Source organism: Hyla sarda, chromosome 1 (genome assembly GCF_029499605.1).
Source record: "Hyla sarda isolate aHylSar1 chromosome 1, aHylSar1.hap1, whole genome shotgun sequence".
NCBI classification, from domain to species: Eukaryota; Metazoa; Chordata; class Amphibia; order Anura; family Hylidae; genus Hyla; species Hyla sarda.
Window position 1 is genome coordinate 513,812,323 of NC_079189.1, and position 12,912 is coordinate 513,825,234.

At 41.1% G+C, this 12,912-nt stretch overlaps 1 protein-coding gene across 10 annotated transcripts in view; it reads left to right on the forward strand.

Annotated features, from left to right (window-relative positions):
• KIAA0825 (KIAA0825 ortholog) overlaps positions 1-12,912 on the forward strand; it is a 406,103-nt gene that overhangs the window by 292,648 nt on the left and 100,543 nt on the right. The window contains exon 20 of one of the 10 annotated variants that reach the window (XM_056538057.1): positions 7,316-7,400. The exons of the other annotated variants lie outside the window; for them this stretch is intronic. Coding sequence (XP_056394032.1) covers positions 7,316-7,385 — 70 coding nt within the window. The 3' untranslated portion in view covers positions 7,386-7,400. Of the gene's footprint in view, positions 1-7,315; positions 7,401-12,912 lie in introns of those variants that run through there. 10 annotated transcript variants of the gene reach the window in all.

Here is a 12,912-nt window from a genome sequence, read left to right on the forward strand (position 1 = left end):
AGTTTTTGGCATTCAAGTATACATGTAACCTTCAAATATTATTCTGCTCTGAACTGATGCCTTCATCACGCACTTTAGGCCATTAAAATAAAGCAAAGGGTTACAGGAAAGAAAACAAGGGCTAGTTTAGAAATGATAGCGAGAGAAGTTAGTTTTAATATCATATTTTATTCATATGGTTCCCAGTTTTAAATTATTTTTCAGCATCCTCCAGGAGCTGTTTCTACTGCTAGTTGCCTTAACCCCGTGAGTGTTAAATATACCCTCTGGCATAACTAGAGGATTTCTCATTGTTATGAGTGGGCTGTCAGGATGACATATGGAGAGGCAGCTTCTCAGCACCTGATTTTTGCCTATTATCACTTATATTCGTATTATATTATTATTCCTATAATATTATATTCGTTTTCATAGTTTCACTCATTCTCATTCTTCCAATACAGTTGTAAGTAACTTAAACTAATCAAAGAGCCGCTGATGCTATCCTCAAATACCCTTAAGGGTCGAAAGAGACCCTTTACTACTCAGCAAAGTTACTGCTCCAGCTCGTCTGTGGAAGAACAACTCTATAAAAAGAAAAAGTTTAACTTTTTTACGTTTCTAGAATTTTGGCGCTGTATAGATACCAAGGAAGACAAGTGATAATGTTTATAGTGAGGAGTATGTAGAATGAGATTATAAAAAGTCTACACACAGGGTAGGTCTATATTATTGTTTATGCTATTGTATACCAAAAGAGCTTGCTGTATTAGAGTAAAACATCATTAAATCAGTCACAATGGTAAAGGAAGAAGTAGTGTAAGCTATTCTGGCCAGTGGTATGTTATGTTATTCTCTACTTCTATTGGACTTTATCTTGCCAGCTTCCTTTTTGATCTCTTGTAGTACTGCATGGTGGGTTTATAAATGCATAATGGAGGGTTCCAATGTCCTTTTCTTCAGTGAAAGCAAATTTCTTTTAGGGTATGGTCACTTGCAGGGCTCAAGTACTGCAGGAACACACTTTTTCCACAGCAGAAACACCGTTCCCATAGCTGGAGTCCTGCAGGACCAGTCTTGATCTTAGATGAGTTCCCACACTTTTTTCCAGGACTTCACCCCTTGTCACATGTAATGTATACACAGTGTATTTCACGCTGTCCATAATCTGCTGCATAGCGGGAAATACGCTGCACTTCTCCTATAAGCAAACACACAATGCTCACTTGCAGCAATCCTGTGCGCGCAGAAAGGTTTGGAGGCAGGGCCAGCGCACCGACATAACTGTGACATGCGAGCCCGCATCCAAACCTCACTGAGGACTGCCATGTGCTGCATATAAGCTGTGTTTGACTCTACCCTAAAAGGGGTTTTACAGTAAACTAGCTGATCAGTGGTGGACCAACCCCTGGGACCCTCAATGATCACGAAAAAAGAGGCCAATTGTGAATGGAGCAGCAGCACACATGCTTTACCTCCACTCCATTCATTTTCTATGTTACTAATGAATATTGCAGAGGGCTGAACTCTGCTATGTTAGGAAGTTCCATAGACAGTGCTGCCACTGCTTTTACTAGAGGTAGGGGACAATTGGCCTTCTTTTGCTTGATCATAGGAAGCCTTAATACTATGATTGGAGGATAAATTTTAATCTCGGGCTAGACCTTTTAAGTGAAGGTAGGACATCATTTTATCAAAGCAATACTCCAGTGGTGCCAGAAAGTTAAACAGATTTCTACATTACTTCTATTTGAAAATCTTAATCCTTCCAGTACTTATCATCTGTTGTATGCTCCACAGGAAGTTCTTTTCTTTTTTAATTTATTTTCTGTCTAACCACAGTGCTCTCTGCTGACACCTCTGTCCATGTCAGGAACTGTCCGGAGCAGGAACAAATCCCCATAGCAAACCTATCCTGCTCTAAACAGTTCCTGACATGAACTGAGAGCAATGCAGTCAGACAGAAAAGAAATTCAAAAAGAAGAGAACTTCCTCTGTAGTATACAGCAGCTGATTAGTACCGGAAGGATTAAAGGGGTATTCCAGGAAAATACTTTTTTATATATATCAACTGGCTCCAGAAAGTTAAACAGATTTGTAAATTGCTTCTATAAAAAAATCTGAATCCTTTCAGTACTTATGAGCTTCTGAAGTTAAGGTTGTTCTTTTCTGTCTAAATCCTCTCTGATGACACCCGTCTTAGGAAACGCCCAGTTTAGAAGAGGTTTGCTATGGGGATTTGCTTCTAAACTGAGCTTTTCCGGAAACAGGTGTCATCAGAGAGGATTTAGACAGAAAAGAACAACCTTAACTTCAGAAGCTCATAAGTACTGAAAGGATTAAGATTTTTAATAGAAGTATTTTACAAATCTGTTTAACTTTCTGGAGCCAGTTGATATATAAAAAAAACGTTTTTTCCTGGAATACCCCTTTAAGATCTTTTAACTAGAAGTAATTTACAAATGTGTTTAACTTTCTGGCACCAGTTGATAAAAAAAAAAAAAAAAAATGTCCTACGTCCTAGCGATGTTCTGCACTGCCCCGGGCAGTTTACACTGTGCGGTAAAATTGATGTTATATTTATTCTTTGGCTCAGTACGATTATGACGATACCCATTTTGTATAGCTTTCTATGTTCTGTTCATCATCTGACCTCCTGCTGCCATAGCAACCAATGGAGACCCACAATGGTATCGGGCACGCTCCTCCTGTTCACCTACGGCGGCGGCGCGATACCATCGTGGGTCTCCATTGGTTGCTATGGCAGCAGGAGGTCAGATGATGAACAGAACATAGAAAGGTATATAAAATGGGTATCGTCATAATCGTACTGACCCACAGAATAAATATAACATCACTTTTACCGCACAGTGTAAACCATAAAAAAAAAAAATTTTTAAAGGCTAGAAATGTTCCAGTTTTTCACCATATTTTGGTGTTTTTCACAAAAAATGCTGCATGTGTCAACAAAAATGTACCACTTATATAAAGTACAATATGTCACAAAAATACAATCTCAGAATCGCTCCGCTCAGAAAAAGCTTCTAAAGTTATTACCATTTAAAGAGACCCAGTGAAATAAAAAATTAAAAAGAGCCTGGTCAGTAGGGTAAAAAATGGGTCCATCCTTAAGGGGTTAATGGCAGACATGTTACTATGAATTGCTGTGCATCTAAATTGCTGTGTTATCTAAAAGGATGGGATTCAATAAAGTAACATAGATATTTTATGTATAATCAGTATATTTTGTTTTAAGAAATTTCTGTGTATGGGATGTAATGTATATATTACTATATCATACCTCCTTCTTTTGCATAAAGATTTGCATGCACAATAATTTCTTAATGGGAATCTGTCAGCTCTATATCATACTCAGAGCTGCAGACATGGGCAGATAGCTGATAGGGAGATAAAACAAATGATACCTGTTTCTTACCTAAGGCTGTTTGCAAAGTTATAAAATTGTGTTTTTCTTCTAAGCTTAAGAGTTGTGGAAGCTGGGTTGAGCTACTATTTGGATGGAAGATGCATTCTTGTTTTCTAATGTGCACCACTGTACGAATCACAAATGACTACTGAATATTAAAGGGCTGAGTCTGAGCTGCATTTAATTGTGGGTTTAAGTAGCGCTATTCTGGGACCTGTAGTAGTAAAAAAATTTTAACTTATGAAAGTCTTTGTTGTCCATTACCTAAGCAGAGTAAAACCAACTTACCTCCTTTCAACTCAGTGCACAGATTCTATGGATACTTGTAAAAAATACGGACAATCCAGCACTTGAATGGTATGCAACTTTATTCCAAGTTAGTAAATGGTACACAAAATCACACCTGCACAGACCACCCTTTCACATCTTGAAGCGTTTTGGGCACATGCGCCTAAAACGCTTCAAGGTGTGAACGGGTGGTCAGTGCAAGGGTGATTTTGTGTACCATTTACTAACTTGGAATAAAGCAAAAGATTATACAAGCTACACATGGGGTAAAGTGTACAGTACCATTAAGAAAAGTGACCCCTTGATCAGTAATATGGCAAATACTGGTGACCGCCCAAACTATGAATATAACAACATGAAGTAAAATTTAGTAACTTACTAAAGTACATAAATACTTTATTGAACACAAGATAAAAATTACATGAACATTAAATGGGCACTGTTAAATGCGAAAACTTTTTATATGTTGTACATCTTGGCAAAACATTAACCTTTCTAATATACTTCATAAGAACATGTCATTTCCTTTTTATATAAATCATGGCTTATAAAATCATGGCTTTGTCCAAGCTGAAGCACAGGCATGGACAAAGTCCAGTAAGTGAGGGTAGGCAGCCCTCATTTGTGCTCTATCCTGTCTGATAGGACTCCTGTGCGCTCTCTCCTGTCTGATAGGACTCCTCTGCACTCTCTCCTGTCTGTTAGGACTCCTCTGTGCCCTCTCCTGTCTTATAGCACTCCTCTGTGCTCTCTTCGGTCTGATAGTACTCCTCTGTGCTCTCTCCTGTCTAATAGTACTCCTCTGTGCTCTCTCCTGTCTGATAGTACTCCTCTGTGCTCTCTCCTGTCTGATGGCATTTCTCTGTGCTCTCTCCTGTCTGATGGCACTCCTCTGTGCTCTCTCCTGTCTGATGGCACTCCTCTGTGCTCTCACCTGTCTGATAGCTCTCCTCTGTGCTCTCTCCTGTCTGATAGTACTCCTCTGTGCTCTCTCCTGTCTGCTAGTACTCCTCTGTACTCTCCCCTTTCTGATAGTACTCCTCTGTGCTCTCTCCTGTCTAATAGGACTCCCCTGTGCTCTCTCCTGTCTGATAGGACCCCTCTGTGCTCTCTAGTGTCTGATAGCACTCCACTGTGCTCTCCTCTGTCTGAAAGCATTCCTATGTGCTATCTCCTGTCTGACAGTACTCCTCTGTGCTCTCTACTGTCTGATAGTACTGCTCTGTGCTCTCACTTGTCTGATAGGACTCCTCCGTGCTCTTTCCTGTCTAATAAGACTCCTCTGTGGTCTCTCCTGTCTGATAGGACTCCTCTGTGCTCTCTCCTGTCTGATAGTACTCCTCTGTGCTCTCTCCTCGCTGATATTACTCCTCTGTGCTCTCTCCTGTATGATTGTACTCCTCTGTGCTTTCTAGTGTCTGATAGTACTCATCTGTGCTCTCTCCTGTCTGATAGGACTCCTCTGTGCTCTCTCCTGTCTGATAGTAATCCTCTGTGCTCTCTCCTGTCTGATAGCACTCCTCTGCGCTCTCTCCTGTCTGATAGCACTACTCTATGCTCTCTCCTTTCTGATAGCACTCCTCTGTGCTCTCTAGTGTCTGATAGGACTCCTCTGTGCTCTCTCCTGTCTGATAGGACTCCTCTGTGCTCTCTCCTGTATGATAAGACTCCTCTGTGGTCTCTCCTGTCTGATAGTACTCCTCTGTGCTCTCTCCTCGCTGATATTACTCCTCTGTGCTCTCTCCTGTCTGATAGTACTCCTGTGTGCTTTCTAGTGTCTGATAGTACTCATCTGTGCTCTCTCCTGTCTGATAGTACTCCTCTGTGCTCTCTCCTGTCTGATAGTACTCCTCTGTGCTCTCTCCTGTATGATAGTACTCCTCTGTGCTCTCTCCTGTCTGATAGTACTCCTCTGTGCTCTCTCCTGTCTGATATTAATCCTCTGTGTTGTCTCCTGTCTGATAGGACTCATCTGTTCTCTCTCCTGTTTGATAGTAATCCTCTGTGCTCTCTCCTGTCTGATAGTACTCCTCTGTGCTCTCTCCTGTCTGATAGGACTCCTCTGTACTCTCTTCTGTCCTATCAACCTGGAGAGAGCACAGAAGAGTGCTAGCCCACCCTCACTTACTGGACTTTGTCCATGCCTGTGCTTCAGCTTGGACAAAGCCATGATTTTATAAGCCATGATTTCTATAAAAATGAAATAACATTTTCTTATGAAGTATATTGGAAAGGTTAATGTTTTGCCAAGATGTACAACAAAATTTTTTTTTTAGAATCTGACATTGCTCATTTAAGATAAAAAAAATTGTATTGCAAGGAAAAAATCAGACATCAACAAAAGACGAAATCACAGGATCTGCACAAGGGTAATGAAAGTGACTTACACAATAATAGGTCAGGTTATTGCAGCGCACACATGTATTACACATGACAATTATAGGTTAACAATCATGGGAGACCTGTATATTTCACAAATCCCACAAAAAAAATTGCACAAATCTATTGATAAAGACAAGGCAAGAAAGTACTAAGTGTAAAAAGAAAAACTAATGCAAACCATACAGACCAATAGACCAAGTATTGAGTGCAGAGACCAGGATAGCAACTCCCCAATGCGCATTTCAGCGCGTCACACCATCATCTGGGAGTGATCCCACATAGGACATGCACCCGAAATGTATCAAGCTGTGAACAGGTGGTCTATGCAGGTGTGACTTTGTGTACCTTCTGCTTACTTGAAATAAAGCTGCATACTTTTAAATGATTGTCTGTATTTTAAACTATTTTTATGGACTCATTTTTATATAGAACCCTCTGCTTTTTATGTCCTGTGTGGGATCATTGTTAGTTTGTTGTCAGTTTTAACCACTATATCAAATGTTAAAGACAACATTTGGTACTGTTTCAATTAAAAGAGTTAATGAAAAGTTAATATCCGGAGTTAATGGGCATAAAATTTATCTTCGATTAATTCTAAGTGTTGAATAATTTCCAAGCATTTTGAGCCAACTACCTTCTTGAACGCAGTCAATTAACACTAGTGCAGGGCTGAGAAATCTAAGGACACAGGGAGAAGACACTAGTTGCATCCCATACCATCCCATTAATGCTACACTGATAGCGTCTGCATGTAGGAGATAACAAGAATGCTTATCCATGGACCTCTCAGGGGTTAATCTGAAAGGATGGAAATGTGAAATGCTGTTAAAAATGAGGACTCATAGGAGTGAAATTAAGTAATGCCTTAAGTGTGAGCTCATTGGTCTCACGGGATTGTGCGCATCCTTCGGCTTTAAACACAAATTGAGCTTTAATTAGGAATTAAATTAAGTTTCATTTTTTTTTTTATAAACTTATTTTATGTGCTTTAAACTTCAAGGAGAATCTTAACCTGTTCCCTGTTGAATGTGTCAGAATTTGTATTATACATTTTCAGGAGGTATGGTCATTTAATATTGATACATAATTGTTATTGATGTAGTATGGATTGATGAATTGGTTTTCTAGCACAATCCATTATGATGAATTCAATCACATAGGAAGCAGATATTTCAACTGCCCCTGCACCAGTGTGGATATTTTGGAAGTTGTACTGTTTTTTTCTCATGTTTTTTTTAGGACCATAGGCCATGCACAAGTTTTCCTCGAGAGAATACTGGAGGGTGTATGCACCATGCTATTGTGGTAGTTGCATCCAATGCAAAACCCAGTAGGTAAGTGCATTAGTTACCACTTGTGCATTGTCTGCCAGTAAGAAGTGCTTAAAAAAATCCTTTAGTGGCATATGCTGAAAGACATTGCTTTCACCATATTATACCTTTTTAGCACAATTTCAATTACTAACATCAGATACCGTATATACTCGAGTATAAGCCGAGTTTTTCAGCATTATTTTACGTTCTGAAAACTCCCCCCTCGGCTCATACTCGAGTGTACTCTCCGCCTGTCAATCCCTTTCAGTAGTCTTCAACCTGCGGACGTCCAGATGTTGCAAAACTACAACTCCCAGCATGCCCGGAAAGCCATCGGCTGTCCGGGCATGCTGGGAGTTGTAGTTTTGAAACATCTGGAGATCCGCAGGTTGAAGACCACTGCGGCCTTCGTCATCATCCAGACCCCCCTTTCGTTTTCTACTCACCTCCCCTCGGTGGGAAGGAAGGGTGAGCTGGTCCGGGCCATCTATGCTGCAGGGACTGTCCGGTGGGGAGGGTTAGTCGTTCCGGGCTTTCCATCTTCAGCGGGAGGGCCCTCTTCTCCACTCCAGGCCCGGCCCCGGACTAGTGACATTGCCTTGATAATGACGCACAGGGATGTTCATGCGCAGGGACGTCCCTGTGCATCGTCGTCAAGGTAACGTCACTGGTCCGGGTCCGGGTACGGAGTGAAGAAGAGGGCCTACCGGTGAAAATGGACAGCCTGGAACCACTAACCCTCCCCACCGGACGGTCCCTGCAGCATAGATGGCCCGGATCAGCTCACCCTTCCTTGCCACTGAGGGGAGTAGAAAACTAAAGGGGGGTCTGGCTGATGACGAAGGCCGCAGTGGTCTTCAACCTGCGGACCTCCAGATGTTTCAAAACTACAACTCCCGGCATGCCCGGACAGCCATCGGCTGACGGGGGTGATGATGACGAGGGTGATGATGACGGGGGTCTGGATGATGACAGGGGGGGATGATGACATGGGGGGGATGATGTTTTTCCCGCCCTAGGCTTATAGTTGAGTCAATAACTTTTGCTGGGTTTTTGGGGTGAAATTAGGGGCCTCGGCTTATATTCGGGTCGGCTTATACTCGAGTATATATGGTAGTTAGAATACACTTAGTTGAAACTGTATAAGCCTTCTTGCCACTTCACGACCACCTAATTAAGTGGGTCCCTAGCTTAAATGGCAGGGCACTGGGTGGTGACCACCCATACTGCAACACCTGTTCCCATAGGAGGAATAACACAGTGGTCCAACATTTCCCCTTCTGCCAGACCTGGCTCAGGGCCATACCACCCTACAGACATGGTGCCACAGCAACAATGGCCACCACACAACCCCACACCAGTGAGAACAGATCACTTAGCTCACCTTACCTTGTGAGCTGACTTTAAGAAGCTAGGTATAAATCCTATGCAGTCATCTGCAAATAAACATGCCTGGGCCAAATGGGTGAAGCGATTACATTTTTATAACATTTTTGACCCTGCATAGTTGAAACCCCTTCGCCTTCTAACAAGTGGATAAGGGTGCCTTTGCTCACTCTGGGCATGTTCCACAGTTCCAGCTTTGTCATCCTTCTTGTTCTAGTGTCCTCCTTGACCATTATTCTTATTTTTATGCTAATCCCTCCTTCCTTTTTCCCCCTTACTCTTTATTTGTACACTCTTATTTGTACAATTGCCATTTTTACTTATTAGCCTTTCGTTGTCCAGTCTCACAAATATATGCTATACTTTGCTATTAGGTAACAATGTAATCACCCAGTGAACTGATCGGCGGTTCTGCCATCTGACTAGAATTGTATTGGTAGACTTCTTGTCAGCCGGCTATTTCTCTTTTTGCCATACCCACTCACTTCTTGTTGTACATCTCAGTTACTGTTAGTTGTCTATTTATGGTGCTCTTATATTTATTACCATGATGTTGTTGCAATATGTCTTGGGACTTGAAAACTAATAAAAACCATGAATTTGAAAAACTGTATAAGATATAATTAATGACTTCTTTATAATAGCTACAGCCCTTGTTATGTAAAGGAATCATTCATGTATAAAACATTTGTTAGATTGAGACTTATTAGTAATACTGATGAGTCCCTTTAACAACAAGCTCAGGCGATGTATAGCTGCCTGCACCGACATCACAATCTCATCCATGGAGTGCATGGATGAAGGCATGAGCTTGATAAAGACATACGTTGATCTGTGGTAGTGAGTACACAAGTATGAGCATACAGACAAGCAATTTGGATTTACATTCCAACATTGTCCTTTGGGTGATCATTTATGTTCTTATATAAAAAAGAAAAATGACTGAAGGGGAGGAGGTTTTCATGTACCTAGGTTTTCCTGCACCCAGGGCAAAGCTTGAATTTGGCTTAATCCCTGGATCGAGATGCAAGCCATGGAGTAAAGCTATATATAAATGATCAGAGGGGGTTTAATGACTTTAAATTTATATACATATATATATGTAGACTCCAACTGATCTAAACCTTTGACAAGTCTGTGCGACTTGTCAAAAGTTTACTTAAATGACAGCAATGCATTCATTCCATTTGCTATTAACCCACCACCATATAATAAAACTTGTGAACGCAGCTTTTTTGGGGGACTTAAAGGGGTACTCCACCAAAAACATCTTATCCCCTATCCAAAGGACCCCCGTGATCTCGGCCAGCAGTGGCGCCATCCGGAATACGGAAGCTTGGAGCTACTGTGTTTGTGATGTCATGCCATGCCTCCTCCATTCTTTTCTATGGGAGGGAGGGGTGACGGCTACTATGTTACTGTCACACCTCCTCCCATAGACATGAATGGAGGGGGCATGGTGGCTGTAGTCATCAGGCACGAAGTGGAGTTCGCTCCATGCACGGATGACTGGGGTGCTACGCCAGAGATCGTAGGGGTACCCAGCGGTGGGACCCCCGCGTTCAGACATCTTATCCCCTCTCCTTTGGAGAGGGGATAAAATGTTTTTCAGCGGAGTACCCCTTTAAGAACACAGCAGTTTGTCAATTTGTTTTGTTTTAACACTGCATTCCCAGAGGTTTACATTTTTCTATAGCCATATTTTTTTTTTTTTTTTTTTTTTTGTGGGATGAGCCACATTGGGGTACATGTGGTATCGTTTTTTTTTTTTATCTTGTTTTTGGGGGAAGAGGGAAAGAAAAATAAATGCAATTCTGCAGTTTAGGGTCTTGTTTTTATAGTGTGCAAAATCCATGTATTCCCAGCATACTGGACAAGTTTTAAGATTATTCCTAGCATACAGTGAATGTGACTGAAGTATAAGACATTAAGTAGTAGCAGAATAGTGACTGCGGATCTTGAGGGCACTGGAGTAGTAGAGTAGTAGAGATGCTACACACAGATATCACATACACACACACACAGACACTAACACACAGATATAATTTATACACACACTTCCACACACATCACTTATATACACTGTGAGATATTAGCTATATAGAACCAGTCAAATAGCAGCATAATAACAGTCAAGACAGGAACACAGAATGTTTAAACAGGGCTTCTCCTTTTTTATATTTCAGTAACAAAACAAGCCTTCAACTTCAGGTACAGAGCAAATACAAAATAAATCCTCCCGCACAAAATATTCCCTCTCTGCACAGGTGGCTTACTAACATCCACTCGACAAAACAGTCACAAAAAATAGTAAGGGTCCACTTTTTGTGGTTGCACCTTAAGACCCAACTCTTATCAGAGGTTCCTTACAGCCTCCCAGTGCACAATTGGTTATCATCCTTAGCCCCTGTAAGTCCAACCTGAAAATCTTGAAGGGCACAGGAAGAGGGATGACTTGCCCCACTACCAAACTTGCCTTGAACCAAAAAAACTAAACAATAATAGGACACAGTGTCCACATATGACAGGTACCTTGGGGAAATAAAGTGATCCCTGACCACCATGTCTGCCACGGTCTTACAACACACACAGACATCACATGTGTCTGTGCTTTTCATTGGCAGGTTCTTAATCACTGTACTGTATAGAATGGTGGAGGGAAGAGTTCCTGCACATAGCTGCACAGAACAGACAGATCTGTGTATGGATCTTAAAAAGCAGCGGGTCCTCAGTAGTCAGTGGGGGCCTCCTTGTTTGACAAGGAGTGCGGGGCTTGGAGCTGAAGCTCCAGTAGCTCCAGTCATAATCTGGCCCTAAAAAAATATTTCATCTATACTGTTAGTGAAAAAAATACAAAGACCAATATTACCAATTACACTGCTACAATACCATGACTACCACCGTTGCCACAACATATTGTGTCAATTGTTCTACTATTACAATATTATTATACAAAATTATTATACTATTACTAAATTTAAACTACTATACATAAACTTGCATTAGCGCCATTCAGTCACCATACAGTGGTAGATATCAATTCTCACAAGCACTTACATTCATTAACTCACAGTGTCTTCTCTGATTCTAGTCATTCACTTTTGCTTACTTTTCCATCTGGCCCAGACTGCCATAAAACATGCTTCCAGACTTGACTTGTATTTGCAGATTTGCTGCTTTATTTGCCACAGTTACAGTACCTGCTATGTTACGGTGTCCTCAATCACTATTATTCAAAAATAATGGTATCACAACTATAATTACCCCCTATGAAAATAACGCCTCACAGAATGCACAGGTGGTACAATGCAATGACATTGCATTGTCTGCACTAGGACACTAACATCCTGTGCATGCTTCTGGCATCCTGTAGATACAGACTTAAAGTGGTCTGTGGCCTACAAGAAAAAAGAAAGGCTAACCACCGTGCCTATGGCTGCTATAGATTGCCACTGTAGTTGCTTCCTGAGGATGTGGATACTGTTAGGGTGCGTTCACACTGGGCAACTGAAGCGGAATCTCCACTCACGGAATTCAAAGAGGGGAGATTCAGTCTGGCAATCCTACGTTTGAATTACGTAGCATTAACATATCCTAAAAAGAGGAACTTCCACCGCCATCCTGGGCAAAAGTTGCAGACATCTCCTTTTGGCTCCCTATTGCATTAGTTGTACTCTAGAGCATGAAGGAGAACTTAGACCCACTTGACACTCAACCCATACTGAAAAGTAAAATCTTTGTTCGTAAACACTGTTCATTACACTAACACTTGTATTGGGACACATTCATGAGCCTAAATTGCATTTGGAGTCTTTAGTCTTCTTACAAGAAATATATATTTTTACTTGTTAAGATGTTACTTTACTTCCTCAGGATGACTTATACTGTACCTCAATTTGCCATGAAAAATCACAAAATGCAGTTCTTCATAGTGTCGCAGAGCCTTTTATCAGTAAAATAGGAGATTATTGACCCAGAACAGTGTAGGGTCAGAGACTTTATCAGTCTAGAAATTGGCTGGTTCTATATTAACCTAAAAAATAATAATCTTTATGTTTAAAATAAAAACAAACAAAAAAACACAGACAATTAAACAACTAGTTATGCATACTGTGTCTGCTCAATGTCCTGCATACA